General features: G+C 31.1%; 1 protein-coding gene across 9 annotated transcripts in view; it reads left to right on the top strand.

The window, feature by feature from the left end:
- The window catches only part of LOC143247282 (charged multivesicular body protein 2a-like), a 33560-nt gene extending 19561 nt beyond the window's left edge, over nucleotides 1-13999 (top strand). The window contains exons 5-7 of one of the 9 annotated variants that reach the window (XR_013026465.1): nucleotides 201-414; nucleotides 1187-1300; nucleotides 5352-12186. Coding sequence is in view for 6 of the 9 variants with exons in the window: in XM_076495103.1 (XP_076351218.1) it covers nucleotides 201-381 (181 nt within the window). In the remaining 3 variants the exon portion in view is untranslated. Of the gene's footprint in view, nucleotides 1-200; nucleotides 12187-13891 lie in introns of those variants that run through there. The other 8 variants (XR_013026468.1, XR_013026471.1, XM_076495103.1 and 5 more) reach the window with 8 other exon arrangements.
- Nucleotides 14000-19494: the final 5495 nt, after the last annotated feature.

A 19494-nucleotide genomic window follows, 5' to 3' on the forward strand; every position in this document is an offset into this window, starting at 1 on the left:
TTTTGTATGTTAAGTTTATACTTCTAAGCATTTGTTAAATATGAAATTGTAAAGTGTATTTTTTCGATCTAGTAAACTCTGCTGTTGTAGAATATACTGAGTAAAATAATTATTTTGTATTTTACTTGGGATATCCACAGAAGTTTTTTTTCTAAATGTCAGGATTATGTGTGGTTAGTGTGTTTTATTTTTTATTTCAGTGAAGCCCTGGTGTCCCAAGTATTAGATGAGCTAGGCTTACAGCTGTCTGAGAAGCTTACAGGTCTTCCAAGTGAAGGAGGCTCACTTAGTGCTGATTCTGAGAAGAATAAGCCTGTTGTAGCACTGACAGGGGCTGATGCAGATCTGGAAGCTCGTTTGGAAAACCTGCGAAAAGACTGAAGAAAGTTAATCACAAAATAGTAACTTAAAGAAGTAATTATGTTTTTAAAATTTGTATAATATCCTAGATTACTTGTATAGTTAATTAAATTTTTAGTTTTTAAGCATAAATTAAAACATCTAATTAACTCTTATTTCATTGACCCTTTCCAAATGGAAGTTATTAGTTTGAACATCATTTGATTTCCACAGAATTTAGTTTTTTATAGAAATTATTAGTTTTCCAACTTTGTATCTTAAAAGAAACGTAAATTAGATAACTTGTGGCAGTCTAGCATTAGTAGCATTGTAAAACATTTTTACAATATTACCAAAACATTGAATATGTCTTACTTAGAAGTTTGCTAAAGTAACTGAAACTAGAAAAGAATTGTAGTATTATTATTTTGTCTGTAACGGAATTATTTAAAAAATTATATCTTTAGTAGTTTTTTAAACTTTTTGCTGCTATCCATTTGACATTTTTCATAAGTATTAAGGGTAAACAAAAACAAACCCACTAGAGTTTTACTAATTTTAGTGTTATTTCTATAGATACTTGAAAATTCTGAGTTTGAGCTTAGTACAGTTTAGATTGAAAATGATTTTATGATATTGTGAGGAAATATTCATAATCTGAAGGGTCCAAAATTGTCAAAAAATTACTTGTGCCTGCCGTGGTTAGAGTAACATTTTACTTGCACCAGAAATTTTAACATGCATTATCATGGTAACTGAAACAAAATTGATTTATCCTAAAAAAAGGGCAAATGAAATGTTCATTAGGTCTTGTATTTTTTTTTTAATAGAATTTTTTTTCCATAAGAGGCAAATGAAGTATTGGATCCCTTATTTTAGACTTACATGAAAATGGAGGGATAAGACATTTTCTTTATAGGAAGAAAGTTTAAGTGATTCGAAGACTTACAAACCATGACAGGTATTTAGTAGATGAAATTTTATTCAATTTTGGTAAAGATACTGCAGAAAGATCAGTACAATTTCTACAAAATTTTAATTTCTACCTTATTTACTCTAAAATTAAGTATGTCTGTTTTTATAGAAATCAAAATGTATTGATCAACCAAACACTTGAACTTTTTGGTTGTGTTTACATAGCCTTAAAAACATTACTGATAGTGTAGTATACATAAAGGTAGCATATGTATATGTGGAATAAGCTATCAAGTCAAATGTATAATTACTACTTATATTTAGTTTTTTTCACCTTACTTTCATTCTTAATGGTTTTCTAAAAGAAAGCTCTTGCTATGTGCTTTTTTTTTACTGATTATTACATTGTAGCATTTGAACTTTATGCATGAAAGTCTCTCATGAATGTTTGTCTGTTGGTAATGCACCATCTTTTAATGACTGTGTTGCATGCAACATACTAAAAATCTATGTACATGAAATCCAATTTCAACCACATGAAATGTGACACATGCTTTCCTGCTCATTCAAGTTTTGTTCATTTAGAAGTGACATTTAATATCCTTCACTTACCATAAACAACAAGTGGTAGTCAATTTTGCAACTTGGCAGCTATATGTGTAAGTGTGGTTTGTACCAAATTAAATTTATTGTTTGTGTCAGTCTTGACCAGTTAAAAGTGGCATTTAATATACCACTCACTGCTTATTATAAATGAGAACTGGAAGTCAATTTCACAACTTAGAAAATACATACTGATTATTTTTATCGATTTTATAAAAGTTTTTAACCAAAGAAATACTGTGCATGCAACAGAAGTTGGAATCTTACTTTATATGCACCAGATATTATTCTACTCTCAAAACACTTTTAAACCCCTTAGGTTTATGAGTGGTATTATATTTACACTTTGAAATTACTGGAGCTTGCAGTAATCATGATTTTATCCTGTTCTTTTTTTTTTTTAATGATAGCAACCCAAAATTCTAAAAATAAAAACTGTACCATGAATATTTGGCAGTTCAAAATGGCAGGACATTACATTGTGATATAAAATTAATGGTGTAAAAGAGAAATATTTGTATGGAAAAGTTTACTCCTTACGCATTGGCTAAAATCTTAATTGGAAAGTTGAAAAGTATATCTAATTGAACATCATATTTACTCACAGCTATTATATGGTGCTAAATGTTAATAATGCTTCAAATTAATTACGTAGCAGCAGTTAGTATTGTAAGGAAAAAGATATATTTTTCATTGTTTTTATGATCAGTCAAAAATAACCTTGCTGGATTTAATTTATCCTTTGATGATAAAAGATGTAATTATTATTTGGTCATTTTTTTCCAACCATCTGACTCAGTGACAACTAAAGACACCTTATTTATTTTATAGACCTTGCATTCAGTATTTGGCCCTTTAGCTCACTTAGTAGAGCACATTCCTGCATATAACAGGTCTCAGGTTTTAGTCCTTGGTGTGGTATTTTTGATGTCATAGATAACTTATTGAGCTGTGATGATATGTTGAACCATGCTGTACCGACAAGTTCATTGATGATTATCTCACTTTCATGCATCAGAAGTTTGTTTCATTTTTACTTGTTTCTTCTCTAGTTAAGGCCCCTAGTTGTTTTATTTACTTGAGACTGTGTTACTTACAAATGATGTTGTCCAGCTCTTCTGCTTTTTTGCTCTGTGATGACAAATATTTACTTCTTCAGAATTCTTCTTTCTTTATTTTTTCTGTGCTCCTTAATCGTGTGTGTATATATATGTATGAGATTATATATTTGTTAGCTATATATCATAATGTGTTTTTCGTTGTTTTGATTCATGTGCTCCTTATGACCAAACCACAGTGTGGTTCCACATCTTACTTGTACTACTTGTCTTTGTGACTCCTTTCATATGGTCTTAGATCGTGGTTCTTTTAGATTTCTTGATCCCCAGTCTCTTGTGTTCTTTTCTTCTGCTTGGGTACTCCTCTTTCTCCCCCTTTGTTTTTTTCCTTTCCAGCTATCTGTTCATTTGTGTCCATCATTACCCTACCCCTTTATCTCTACCCTTATCTCCTCCCTGAGGCCCTTCTTTTTAGCTCCTGTAGTCATGGTGGGGAAAATGGTAGTTTCTATTTCTTCATCTCTTGTCTTTTCTCTTTCTTACTCTCTCACTTTGTCGTCTCTCTCCTTCACAACTAACCGTCTTGGTAGCTCTTCTTTGAAATCAGTCCTGAATTTTAGTCCCATGGGTGCCCACTTCTTCCATTTTACCCTTCTGTCTTCTTCATTCTCCAGCAACCATATGGTTCTACATGTTATTTCTTATCTCTCAAATGATGGGCAGGCCAGGTAGGCTAGCCATTGAAGTTTCAACTGTTACTGCTAGTCACAAATTATTTATATTAAATTGAGGAATGCAGAGGTGAGTGGAGTAAACAAGTACTAACTATAGGAAATTTACAGTTGAAGTAAGACAAACTGACTCTGAGACTAAGATTCAAACACTAAAACACTTTTAATACATTTTCACAATATTCTCTGTTGGAATCAGTTGGTAAAATAACTTTGAATAAGTTAAAAAAACTCTTTCAGTGTAACTAACAAATGTTATTTGAATATGCTTTCTCTAACATTACTAAATCATTACACTATATCAACTCAACTATATTTTAACCATGTTATTTGATTCTACAAAAGATGGTAATAAATAACTTATAGGGAGGAAGCTTAGGCGAGAAATGTTGAGTAAATTTATCACAAGTGTAGTCATGATTCTTCTATTGGCCTCAAAGTTTCTGGCAATGGCTGCAACTTCTGTCTTCAACAACTCATTTTTAAAAACCCAACAACTCCTGACAACTCATCATCAAGCTTCAAACGTGAGTTTTTATACAAACTCTTTCTGGTATTGTTATGATCTTCCAAATAGTATATGCAACTACTCACAGGTAGGTTTGACACTTAATTGGTTGTTTTTCCTTTATTGTTTCACAATTCTCAAAACCAGAATCAAAACCATTTCTTCATTGGTTGCAGATAAAGTCGGTAAATTGGCAGCCTTCATATTTGTATCCATACACATACACTTTTGAAATGGATACTAATTTCCTTTCTTGGCAACTTTCTGCAAGATAATGTAAACATTCACTATTGCTTTCTTACTGCTGTGGCAGTACCAGTCTCTAGGTAACAATCTATTTTCCAGTTTCTCTAATGAGCTTTCATAACCCTTCTCATGACCTTTATAGCATCATTTGTAGTTAGCATAAACAGAAATGTTTCTCATCATATCTCTCTTCTTAGTCACTGTCATTATATAGATATTTTTGTGCCTTTGAGAACATATATCACACTTCTCCTTACTGCATATATTTACTCAATTCTTGAAGCATTTGAAATGCCCAGAAATCCTGCATATGCTTCGTTTTCTCTTTCTCTCTCTCTACTTTTTCATATTCCTCTTCTTCTTTGCCTGTTGTGTTTATTCAGTAATATCCATGTCATTCATATATTTCATGACAACTTCATGTGTGTACCACAATTTTTGTACACATGCCAACAGATTAAAAGTTCCTCAACTGAAACAAAACATACACACAAAATTAAAACAAGCTTTGGCTGTAACAGTTATAAAATATTTGTAGACATTAGGTTGAATTCACACAGTTACAAATGAATTTATATTTTACCAGGTTAAGCAGCTGTGGTTTAAGTACATAAACTATCAGCTCAAAGAAGGACATGTTTGTAATAAAGAATTCTCTCAGCAAATGGTTATTAGATATAATATAAAAGTTTAATTTAAAATGTTCAAATATTCATCAACAGCAGTAGTACCAAAACTGTCATGAAATACTTCTGTGTCAAAAATAAATTCTTCATTCTGAATAATTAACTGTTCATTAATCAAATCATCTACAAGGCTCATCAACAGAGACTATAACAAACAAATTATTAGTTATGTTATTGAGTGAAATACATTCAGACACAGCTTTGTTTATTCAGTTAATGCTTCTTCCAGTTATATCTTATAACATTTCATTATTTCTTCTGCTAGGTTTGCTAAGTCCACAGTTGAAGTCTCCATTGACGTTACTCTGTTCTCAGACATTATACAGTATTTTCTAAGTATCTTATTGAACTAAAGAGGAGTAATAAACATTGCTTACAAAGTTTGTTTGTCTTGTGTATGGTCATCTTAGTCAGAAGATCTAGTAGCAAGTGTGGATCAGTGGAGGAACTCTTCTGGACTATGAAACATGACATTATATGTACACATTTTCTTATGTTTGTCTGATTTGTAAGTAGCTCATTTATTTAATTGGTGGATTCAAATCCTCTACTTGTAGCTTCTGATCAAAGTTCTGCTACTTAATTTCTGTAAGGCCACTTCCATTTGTTCAGTGTTTGGTATTGTAAATATTCTTTGCTTTTTTCTACCATGATCATGTCTGTTTAATGCTGATGAGAGAACCATTGTACTTCTCATATCACAACTGGAAATGTATTTCAGTCAACTTGTCTATTTACTTTAGCAATTTCATATTTTTATTTGGTCACCTATTCTTTGTTAAGTTTCTGTTATGTAGTTGCCACTATGTATGTTTTTTCTTTATTTGACATATTCAGTTTTCCAGTCCATTAAGCATTTGTACCGTTGGCCAATGCTTCATTCCCGCCCTCCACCCATCCCAGAAAACTTCTTTTATCCTCAATAAAAAAATTCATCACACAACCTCTTTGTTTATACATCTATCAGGATGTCTACGAATTATTACATTTCTCATTCTAACTTGTATTTATATTTCTTTATAACTAACATTATCCTCTTATTTTTATTATGTAGCAGCTCATAAGGGTAGTTGTACACATCCTCACAACAAGTTATATGCTTAAAATCAGGGTTTATTTAAGATATGTGGTACTTTTACTTTGTACCTTATGAGTAATTATGTAGTTAGGTTTGACAAAATACTGGAATACAAATAAAAAAAAAATCAATCCTTTATTCAAATGGTGGATATATATTTCCTTTAATGCCAGAAGGCTCATAATCTCAATAATATGATTAAATAAACCATTACATACGTCATTATTTTTACCATTATCTTCATCACATAATTACATACTACAAATTGTTGTAAGAAGGCCCTATAGAGAGTTCATGTTTGTTCATCTGTAACACAGTATCAGAGCCTAAAGATCTTGGTGAGTTTTGATGAAATTTGGTATGTGAAACCACGTATTCAAGCAGAAGTACAAAATGACTTTGTCAAACAACATTTGCCCATCTGTGATGAATATATAGGTAACTTTTAGTATGATGTATCAAGACAACAACTACTTGGCCACATTTTGATGAAATTTACCACAAATCACTGACATAAATGAAACCCTGAAATGAAGCTAACGGACCTGAAATTCTTTAGATACACACATAATTAATTGAGGTACAAAATGTTTAGATACACACATAATTAGGTCAGACACATTAATTTCAGTATATACTATTAAATGGTATTCACAAAATTCATTTTAGTTATTGTGGCAGTTGATGAAATTGTAGCTTTCACCTAACATTTTTTCTGGACAAATGTTAAGAAATCAACATCTAGCTTTCATGTGTGCTCCACTTCCATGATTCTTAGGCTCAATCCAGTCAGTCTTTCCTGAAACATACTATATATATGATAGCTTTTATTCAACTTAAGCTTAGATGGTAACAGTTCACCAGTAGTTACAATCACATGGGTACAATTAAAAAATTATTTAAGAGCTGTTGCATTGTCAGAAAGACCAGGTTAAGCAGTACTGTTTTTTTTTAAACAAAATGTCACAAAAGCCTTTATGATTCCATCAGAGACAAATTGTTCTTTTAACAGGCCTCTAAATGAAATACTCTGGGCCAGAGTTTACTGATAAGTCATCACTGTATTAGTTAGCTAGTAATTCTGCAGATTTGAATAACTCTTCATTACTAATGCTTAGCAGTTGCTTCAGCATCAAAATATTGAAATACTGCTGTCATAGATATTCCAGTAAATCTACCTTTTAACTGAGTTGTAATAACATAAGAGCTTGTATAAAGTACAGAAACCCTAAGTCTTTTCTCTGGGTCTATTAATCTTTTTGACCTACCAATTCTTTTTCGTCAAATTATATGCCAGAGAGTTTGAGGACAGGTAAAACAAATCCCAGCCAATATAAACACGTTTCAGTACACTTCATCACATTTTGTGAAAACTTTACCTTAGAAATAAGAAGGACACTTATTTTTTCCTTTAATATAAACTTTGTCAGTCCTGAGGAATTTACAAGAAATATCTTTTAACTGCTTTTTAGTCTTTCATCATCCAAACGTGGAATATTCTCTGTAACAAGCCGTCAAAGCAGTCTTCACCAAATCTATCGTGGAAAGAAATTTATCTTTTCACTGCTGATACACGTTCTTTTTCTCTGGAGGCAATAACTGTATAATTCTGAAAAGTAAATTCACAACAAAGTCAATCCGTGTGTCTGAAAAAGACTGAGACTATATATCATTATCGTTTATGAGGTCTTTCAAATACATAAACCAAGTTGTAATGTTATATAATTAAACATCAGATTTTCCCGTTATAAAAATAAACACGAAATGTTCAATAATGCCATTATGTCAGTTGTAAAGAATTTTGTTGTTGCTACAAATCTATACTTGGCTATTTATTTCAGGAGACCCTGACCTTAAGTACTGTCTTTATTTGTCTCCATAACATTCTTTGTTAGAGTTGTTAATCACATCTGTTGACTAACCTTGCCTTCATATGTAACCATGGAACTATAGATACCATAACCCCACAAAGTTTAGCAAGCTTTTCTTAAATATTACAAGTCTTTTGTGCATAAAAACCCTAGTTTTAAATAAGCATTTTTATTAAAAATTTGTCTGTAAATTTATGGGATCAGAATCTGAATCACTCTCTGACAAGTCTGAATCTAAGGTGATTTCCTTGTTAAGATTAAAAATATGTTTTCAGTTCATAATTTTTGCTTTTCATTTGCATAACCTCTAAACTTCCTAAATCAATATCAGAAGTATTTTCAGTAAAACTTTACATTTTATCTTTTATTTTCTCTACCCTGACACTATATACAGCTTCAGTCTTTTTAACCAAGCGTGTAATGACCACACAAAAATATAAAGTTAATCTGAATTACCCTTTTTTTTCTTTCTAGAATATTTGCATATTGTTACAGAAAATTAAACTATTTATTTTTACAGCCAGAGCTAATACAGTTCAAATCTCTTGGTAATTTAGATTTATTGCTTCACTAACATACAGAGTGGCACAAAAGTGAATTATCACAGCATTAAAGTTAACAGCATGCTCAGTCAAATTACGTTTTGTTCACTAGATGTGCTTGTGCTATTGAATATTTTCAGTAACTAATTTTTCTATTTAACCTAATAAGTTTTTACTTTTTAAATTTTAGTTACTTTTAGAATAGTGAATAAAACATATACGTATAAAACAATAAATTATTGAGTCTTGGGTCTTGTAATCATTTTGCTTTCCAAATCTGAAAGTCTTCTTGAAAGCTATATTTTTGTGTAGGCATATTGTTAGTACTTCACTTAATTATCATTTACTTCAGATATTCAATTTACAAGATAAAATGTTAACATGCAGTAAAACAAATGTCCTAAAACTTTTATGATTTAATTGGCTTTCTAACTAAACTGTATATGTTGTAAACTAATTTTCTTAACTGGTTAAGGCAAATGTGGCAACAGAAAACGATGAAATTTGTACAAAAGAACTGAACAAATGATCACTGGTAAAGAAAGCACTAAGTTAAAGCACTAAATTAAAGCACTCTTTTTCTCCTGATTGTAAATAATCCATTAACAAAGATCAAAAAGAATTATTCATAACTATCTGTGTGTTCATACTCTAGACAGAAGTTATGGAAATTCATGATTAATGAAACATTATCTTAAGACATTAAAAATTGTCTTCCTAATATATAATTGTGAAAATGCCCATAAAAACTACAAAACAAAATGTGAAACTGAAATTTTACATGCCAAATCTGGTGAAGATCCATCAATAGGGGGCAAAGTTGTGGTAAAAAGCATGAAAAGTCCCACAAAAACTGAATATTTATATGTATTTTTCCATGGATCCAGTGAACCTTCTATCAAATTCGGTGAAAATTTCATCCACAGATGTGTTAGTGGTAAAACAAATGCCAATAAAGAAACACTAAATGCAAAACTGAAAATGTTAATTTTCACGGACTTAATGAGCCTCCATACCAGTTTTGGTGAAGATCTACCCACACTCTTCAAAGTAGTTAAATGGACAGACAGCAGACAGTACTATTATATTCTTTGATAGATTGTTTAGGCAGAGTATTCACAATAAAACTTTGTAGAATGGACAGCAACTGCCTGTTGTGGAGACACAAGTGTAGAGGACGACATTTCAAAAGTCTTCCACCTTTTGTCTTCAAGTCATTGCATGTGTAGATGCTGACAGTCTTTTATAGTGACCTGGTGGATTGTGGAGAGTATGTTATTCGTTGGATTATCGCTGTTTCTGATTGGAGGAGAAATTTCCTTTAAATTCAACCAGGTGAGTAACCTGTGGCTGCCATTGGTTAAATCTACACTTGTCCTCTACACTTGTGTCTCCACAACAGGCAGTTGCTGTCCATTCTACGAAGTATTATTATATTTATATAGATTTTTAAAAGTGGTATGTAAGCTTTAGTTTGTGCAAGAAACTCCTTAAAATAATAAAAATAGATTTTATGAAGTTTCATTTTAGCTTGGGGATATCTAATGTGTAAACTCTTGGAAACTTAAAAAATAGCATATGGCTGGAAAACTTCTTAAATGAACAATATGAGCAAAGAAGTGTCATGTGGTACAAAAAAGTGAAGATTGAAAATTTATTTAAATATTTGTTTCTGTAATTAAGAAATTAAAACTAACATCAATAAGAATGAATTATAAACTACATTTTAATGCCAAGTGTTAAATTTTAAATGTAACTATAAAATGGTCCATTTTTAACTAACCGTTTCTTGAGATTTAAAACAGCGTTAATGTTAGTAATGACTCCAAAGAACGATGAGAAATTTTTAAGATAATTTTTTTTTGGTTAAAGTGCTACATATACTGTTATACAAAATGTGAGAACTACATCATTGATGAATTATAATGTATATCATAGTGTTTTGACAGACCCTTAAATCCTTATGCTCATTAACCTTTATTATGTCTTTTTAATTATGTTTGATACAATGTTAATGGTTGAATCCATACTCTTATGACTATTGTATGTCATTGCTGATATAATCATTTTATCACAACATTAAGATTATGTTTTTCACCAGATAAATATACAGATAGGTTTGATTAATTTAAAAGCATTATTTGAATATTGTGTGGACATCATGTGGGTCTTGTAACTTGGCAAAAACTACCTTCTGTATAGATGTCTTAAAATTTTGATGAACCCAACATGAATTTAAGTTTGCCATTTCGTATTAGTTAAGTAGGTCACTGAAAATCAATATCAGATAAAGTATTATAGTGTTATTATTGACCAATGAATTCAGTGAAATGTTTAAAAATGAAGGTTTGACTTTATTGTTAACATAGCTCAAACTTTAAAATAATTGTAATGTTCTTTCAAGATTTATTTTCACTGCCCAGGAATTTTTATTTCTACCATTATATTAGTACAAAACATCTTTGGTCTGTTTTCTAGTGGATGACAAACTTTTGCTTACATGCAAACAAAATTTGTAAAAATCTAGGTGAGTTAGTCTCATTGAATTCATTAATTAAAAAAAATTCATGCATGCAATTAGACACTTAATATTTTAAATTGTAAAAAAAACAAACCCTAAACTCTAATTTAATGTTTATTTCTATTTTTATTCAAAAGAAAGTACATTGTTGGAATATTTTCAAGAATGTGAGTGATAGATATTTTATAATGTGAACATTGAATACTACTTGAATTAATAAGTTAGAAATGTTACAGAAGAAAAAATGTAATATTTACTGAAAATGTTCCTTTTGTTATTAACTAATTTGTGAATACTTTGTAGTTGTAAATAATATTACTCAATCATTTAAATAGTGTTTTCTATGAGAGATTGTCAAGTGAAGAAGAAATATATTATTCTTTCTTCACTTCTGTGCCTTGAGGAAAGAAAACTTCCATTTTGAACACTGTTCTTTTCTTGATCTGTGTAGTTATGAAATATTATTCTGCATTTTCCAACTGGCAAGTTGTACAAGGTGTTAATATTTAAACTGTCTATATTTTACTATTGAAATACCTGCATTATTTATTACAGTGGTTATGTGTTAAGTTCAATTCTGCTTTCAGAACTTTAAAACCATAATGTGATATTTTGTGAAATTCATAAGGTTTTGTTTTTCTTCCATTTATGAACTTGGCTGTTTAATTTTATTACATATTTTTTAATTAAAAAGTTTTGTAATTTCATGTGACACTTATTTTTCAGTTAGAAATAAAAGAAATTGTAATTCTGTGCATCAAATATTTTTAAGGTATAGGTTTCAAAGCAATATAATATTGTTAAGTTACAAACTGAAATATACTAAAGCATGTAGGTTTGTTGTAATAAGTTCTGTCTCGTAATGGTTTTGCAATCACCAATACATTGCTGTATATACTAGAATGAATTTGTACCTGAGAAAAATTATAATATATTTTTTAGATAGTTTTTTCCTTAGTGACAGTACAAAATGGGCAATTTGAAATAACAATGACAGTTCAAAATATGTATTGTTTTTGAATTATTACACTGAAGTATTTTGCTTATGTTGTAGTTACTCTACACACATTAAAGCACATTGATTTAAAGAGTTGTTTCTAAGATAATTGACTTCTTTCTCTTGCTCTATTTTACAGAAAGAAAGTGAAAAAATGTTCCTTGATTTACTATATAAAAATTATACAGAATGTTCACAAGATCCCCATGGAAATTTAGACTTTAATAACTTTTGTTTTGCACTTGACAAAAATGAACTGTAAACAATGCATAAGAACATAATTGATGAAGTTCTGTTACAGTAAAGTTTAGTTTTCTAAATTTCAGTATAATCACCTTTTACAGTAATACATTTTCCATGTGGATTTTCTAATTACCCAAAAACATTCTCCAGCTGCTGTGGAGGCAAACACATTGATTGCCATGAATGTCAAAGTGAAGAAATTCAACCAAGCTCGGGTAAACGGCGGGAGTAACTATGACTCTCTAAAGGTAGCCAAATGCCTTGTCATCTAATTAGTGACGCGCATGAATTGATTAACGAGATTCCCACTGTCCCTATCTACTATCTAGTGAAATCACAGCCAAGGGAACGGGCTTTGAGAAATCAGGACTCAATTTAAATTCATATTCTAATATGAATTCCATATAGATGGAATATAACTACATCACATTATGCTTTAATGTGCAATTTATATATTTATTATATATAATTGATACTTATGGGCATCTGTAGTACAAAACTACTGATTTGTAGCCTTTTAGATCATAGTTTTTCATCTGCTGATCCCTTTTCTCTAAACATTTTCATCCAGTTGTTAATTGAAGTGCAGTGTAGTGCATTTTTATTGTAATGAAATCTATATTTTATCCTCAATGCTGTTATTGACTTCGGTTTTACTTAACCTTTCCTTCTGTTGTTGCTGCATACATTAGCTAGGGATCCAAAATGCAAGTATTAAATTTTAATAAAATTGTGTTTTTATATACCATTTACAGCTTGTTTATGTCATGCATACATCAAAACTTAAGGTTTACATTTGCACAATAACCTTATGAACACCCTGTACAAAGATTATGCAATCTCATTTGATATATATTTGTACTGTAATCAGCATTTTTTAAATCAAAACTTTAATATATATGCTTTAATAGTTAATGAAACAAGTGATTTAGTAAAAGTTTTAGGTACATATGAAAATTCTGTAAAAGTCAAAAGACAGATTTGTTTAGAAAATTATTAGTATTAATTACAAATTAACCAATAAACTGTTTGATATAAAGAAAACTAAATAAAATCAGATGAATTTAAATAAATGAATTACATAATTTTATTTTAAACATAAAATATTTAGAAATTGTTTAATAAGTTTTGTGGCAGTGTTTAAAACATTGAGAATGTTACTGAAATAAAGTGATTTTTCTTTATACTCTGCATATCAACAACACCCTTAATACTGAATTTGAAACAGGATAAATAAATAAATCGAAAAAAAAATGTGAATGGCTTAAAACTTACCCAGTATAACACTTCATAGTTTATGAATATATCAGCTATATCAGTTAAGGATATCAGCTATAAACACAACTTTAGGGAACATATTTCATTACATTTTCTAATAGAAATCACCTTAATTTTGCACATGTAACAGCATGATATATTTTTCAAAAAGTATCATGAAAAGTAGATGTTGTGAATCGAAAAAAATTATATGATCATAAATGCTTTAAAATTAGTAAATGAATAAGAAATATACACATATTTCATTTTACTTTATTTGTTTCTTTATTCAATAGTAAGATATCATGGAACTTGTGTATCAACTAAATGTTGTTCATACCACCACTGAGTGCAGTGCTAGGAACAGAAAGTACATAGTTAATTCTTTCAGATATTAACCAGGAAATTTTTATTTTGTTATCATCAACTGTTATTTATTACATATAATTGCAATCAGTTTATTGTAAATAAAGACTAGTACATATAAAATGAGAGGTTAATCTGCCCACAGATTTTTGTGTTTTAATTGTTTTGTACATTGTTCATTCAAATGCTTAATAACTTTAACATCAAATAATTTTGCAAAGAAAAGAACAACTGCAGACTACTGAACCACACAGTGTTTGGAATTTTACATCACAATTTTCTGAAATCTAGTTTTAATCAGAATAACTTTACTTACCCATGGTAACTGTGGGATTTTATATGGACTTTTTTTAATCTTGGGATTAATGGTTGTTGATAACTTTATCATGAAAAAAATACCAAGTAGATGCTTTGCAGATTTTTAGCAACATCCTGTAGAGGATCTCGTTGACTTTAGACAGGCTATTTTGTGTCTTAGCCAGCTTGTTAATTATACTTCCAATAATGTTTACTAAATTGTTGCCCCCCGCTAGTACAGCGGTATGTCTCCGGATTTACAATGCTAAAATCAGGGGTTTGATTCCCCTCGGTGGGCTGGGCAGATAGCCCTTTGTGGCTTTGCTATATGAAAAACACACATACTAAATTGTTTACACTATATTGATTTAACTATATCTTTACTATGTTATTTGGTTATAGGAAAGATGGCAATATGTTACATGCAGAGAGTTTAAATGAGAAACATTGGGCAAATTCGTCATAAGTTATATATGTAAAACTGGCTGGTATGGGCAGAGAAAACACTATGTAGAGGAGCGAACAATGTTTCGACCTTCTTTGGTCATTGTCAGGTTCACAAGGAAAGAAAGAGGTAACTGCCTGATAGCTGATTACATGTTTGTGAACCTCACAATGATCAAAGAAGGTCAAAGCTTTGTTTGCTCCTCTACATAGTGCTTTCTGTACATGTACCAGCCATTTTTACATGTATAATTTTCTCTACAAGTAGGTTTTCTTGTCATCACGGATTATTAAGTTCATCATAACAGTAGTCATGGTTTCTTCTTATGGGCATCAGAGACTTCAATTGCTGGTAGTTAATTACTACTTCACTGAAGTAACCTTTCTAATACTTTCATTATATGCTTTTTTCTCTGCCATTCTGGCTTCAAACATGGGATTTTATACTAAATCTTTCTGGTATTCTTAAGATCTTCCAAATAGTGTACATAGCTACCCACAAGTAGATTTGACTTTTATTTGGTTGTTTTCTTTGATCACATCATAATTTTCAGAAGTAGAACCACTTGTTCATTGGTTATAGATGAAATTGGTAGTCTTCTTACTTGTATCCTTACACACACTTTTGATATGGATACTACATCAAAGTTCTAACTTATTCCTTTCTTGGCAACTTTATGTTAGATAATGTAACTATTTCCCATAGCTTTCTTTCTGCTGTGGTAGCACTAGTCTGTAGATGATGATTTAATTTCTAGTCTTTCTAATGTGGCTTTTGTAACCTTCCTCATGACCTCAGTGGTGTCATTTGTAGATAGCATAAACAATAATGTTTTTCGACATATTTCTCTTTTTGATCAATCATTGTTGTATATTCGTTTTTACACCTTTGTGAGCATGTATCACACTTCTCCTTACTGTATATACTTGCTCAATACCAAGAAATGCTGCAAATGCTTCACAGGGAGTCAAGCCTTGTCTCGTTTACTACTCCCAAAGGATTATGGAATCACTGGTTTAAGAGTAGAAAAATAAACCAGAGTGGTTTAAGAGATTATGCCTTGCTCTTAGGCCCCCTTGTAAGGTTCATAATTATCTGTTTCTTGGATTTATGAAACTTCTGTATAAAGTTTTTTTAGACTAGGGGATTTTGTATTCATGTCAGAGATGCACAATTGTACAAAGAGAATATGTTTAGTCACAATGCTTCACCCATAACAGGATACTTTGAAAACCTTATTGCAGTGACAGTGAAAGTTTGCCAATTTGCAACTGTGTAATGCCTTCTGAACTACTGGACTTCGGCTTTAGCTTAATATCTGATGTTTTCTTTACTGAGGCAGGTACGGAATCAGTTTACACTGCTGCTAAAGGTCAGAGTGCTAAAATTCTTGGATAACATTTCTTCTACTTTAATAAATTTAGCAGAAACCTGATTCGATATTAATGGGGAACAAATGAAATACCAAAGTCTCATTGGTAAGTGGCCTTATAGAATGCCGTTAACATTTTGTCTCCGTCATTAAACATATTTCTGCATTAACCCACTTGCAGTCTACTCGGAACCTCAGTGTCGCTTTTTCTTTTCTTTTTTACCATTACTATTTTTGATGCCCAAACACTTAGTGGAAGTTGAATTATTCTATCATTCAGCACCCAATCTACATCAATACTAACCATATCCTTTTGTCTTTGACGAAGTTTGTGTATTAGTTACTTTATTGAATAAGCATCTCCAGTAACTATAAAATTCTGGGTTTTGTTTGTTCTTTCAGTAAAACATATGTTCTGTGTAAATATTATCAGTAACTTTCCAAGCTTTCTTTACTGATTAACCAGCAACCTCAGATTTATTGTCAACCATATATTTATTTGTTTGTATGGTTTAGAATAAGTAACAGTTACATAGTTAATTTCTATTACTGAACCTTCATACAATATACTGGGGATTATTCCAACTCTTATCTCTAATACTTGTTTATGATAGTTACAAATATCAAGCAAAATGTATTTTGCTTTTGGAGAGATGTCGAACATCAGTCATTATGTGACAACCCTCCATCAATAGTAAGGTGACACACCCTCTTAATGTATATGACTATATCAGTTCGATTCTAACAAACTATTACTTCTCATTAGGCAGTGATCGAGTGCCGACGCTTTTCAATACTTCACTTTGTACACATTCGTTTTTCTAGTGAAACATTGAGAAGTTAGAGCCGCAATTTACTGCCCGAAGATGCTGCCTTAAAGAAGAAAGAGGGGGTTATTTCATCAATATGATGAGGTTATAGTTCCAGAAATTATCATTAGTAGCCATGATGGATGATTACTTACAAAGTATAGAAGTGTTTTAAGGTAGCCATGACTCACTAATATAATGTCTCATCATTTCAATAATTAATTAATCGAGTCATCCTAAAAAGGATACTTAACACTAATTAATGCATCCTAAAAGGGATGATACAATAATTAATACGCCCTGAAAGTGTGATACAATAATTAAAACTTTACTAATTTGTGACAAAATTGACACGTTAGTTTAATAGTCAGCACCACCTACCGCCAACTCATGGGCTACTCTTTCTAACAAATAATGAGATTGACCCTCCCATTATAACGCTCTCACGGCTGAAAGGGCGAGCATGTTTGGTGCCATGGGGATTTGAACTCGTCACCCTCCAATTACGAATCGTGTGCCTTAACCACCTGACTATGCTCGGCATCTGAAAAACATTCACAAAACCTGTGAAAGTATGGAATACATTTCTAAACCATTCACAGCTTCTTTCAGACAATGTTCTGCAGGACATTAAATGATTCACAAATCATGCATAATCAATAATCAAGCTACAGCTAAATGAACGATCTACTTATTACTATTATCTAAAATATCGCAACTTTTGGATTGTCTATTATGAAATATACATACAAAATTGTACATATTCTTTCTGTTATAAATTCATGAAACTAACAAATACATATCTGGTATCAAACTATCATAGAATACAGATATGTACAGTTCGTACGAGAACGCTCGATCAAATGTTAAGCTTTCTTCTGAAGAACCTTGGAAATATTAACATCTACAACACACAAAGATTAGTAAGGTTATTATTTAATATATCAGATCTTTTAGAGTGTCTGTATTAAGACACTAATATGCATAAAATCTAGAAACCGAAGATAAAGAATTACAAAGATCAGACACAATCATACGAACACTGGCGTCAAGACAAAATTGTTTGGAGGATGTTACGTGGTCACACATACAGTGTAGGGCTGCGAGATATTTCGACTTAGCAAGTCGATGGCTTTTTCCCATTAATCACATTAAAAAGAGCATTTTACATTTAAATGTAATTGTTTTCCAAATGCACAAAAGAACAGTATCTTATTATTATTCTTTGCTTCACTTTATAGATCAATTACAAAAGAGCTTTCTGTGATTATAAAACATACATTCTGTCTGAAAATGTTGCAGTCCATTTAGAATAAAATGAAAATGTTATTCTACTTAAGCGTGTAACATTCAAATTTACGGAAACTTTTATCAAGTTAAATAAAAGTTAATTATAACACGATGTCGGTATATAGGCGTTTACAACGTAATTAATGTTTACGTGGAAACGTTTATTAAAATAAAAAAAGTCACTTAAAATATACTGTTGCTATCTATGTATTTAAAATACATTTAATGTTTACGAGAAAACTTTTGTTAAAATAAAAGTCAATTATAATAATTTGTCGTTATTTATGTATTTACAATATATTTAAACCAAATGGCTCATTTCACAAAATTGTACATATGTAGTGATGCATATCAGTTAGATACATTTTTTGTATTTAATTACATAAAACTATACGTTTCCAAAATGTGTGTGTTTTCTTATAGCAAAACCACATCGGCCTATCTGTTGAGTCCACCGAGGAGAATCGAATCTCTGATTGTAGTGTTGTAAGTTTCCAAAATGCAATTATCAGCGATGAAAGGCCCGGCATGGTCAGGTGGTTATGGCGCTCTACTTGTAATCCAAGGGTCGCGGGTTCGAATCCCCGTCACACCTAACATGCTCGCCCTTTCATCCGTGGAGGGCGTTATAATGTTCGGTCAATCCCACTATTCGTTGGTAAAAGAGTAGCCCAAGAGTCAGCGGAGGGTGGTGATGGCTAGTTGACTTCCCTCTAGTCTTACACTGCTAAAATTAGGGACGACTAGCGCAGATATCTCTCCTGTAGCTTTGCGCGAAATTCAAAAACAGTCAATGATAAAACATTTTCGCGACTTATGTGAGTTCATTACATACAGTTACGAGAAAAAGTGTTCGTACCCCTGCGTCCCGAGTAGTTTCATGCTCATAACTTAAAAAGTATCACTATTAGGCTAATAGACGTATGTTATATTACAAATATCATACTAATACACATCTACATACATTTTATGTAAATTAAACGACAAATAAACTGTTTATAAATAAATAACCAAAAATAGGAAGAGCAGAAAGTGTTCGTACATTTCAGAACGTGTGAAAAAACTGATATTCCCGTAAAAACTTTGTTTAGTTTGGCGAATAAACTACATTATACCATTCCAGAACTAGACACTGGGTTCATAATTATTGGAATTTAGCCAGCAAAACATGTACTCCCGGCAATTTAGCACCATCTTCATTATTATCTGCTTGGTCATCATGGCGAACAGGAAACAACTGTCCAGTGATTTAAAAAATCGAATTATTGTAAAATAAAGTCTCGTGTGTCTCTTTGTGGTATTGCTCTACAATTTAATGTG

The sequence above is a fragment of the Tachypleus tridentatus genome, chromosome 1, assembly GCF_004210375.1.
Source record: "Tachypleus tridentatus isolate NWPU-2018 chromosome 1, ASM421037v1, whole genome shotgun sequence".
NCBI classification, from domain to species: Eukaryota; Metazoa; Arthropoda; class Merostomata; order Xiphosura; family Limulidae; genus Tachypleus; species Tachypleus tridentatus.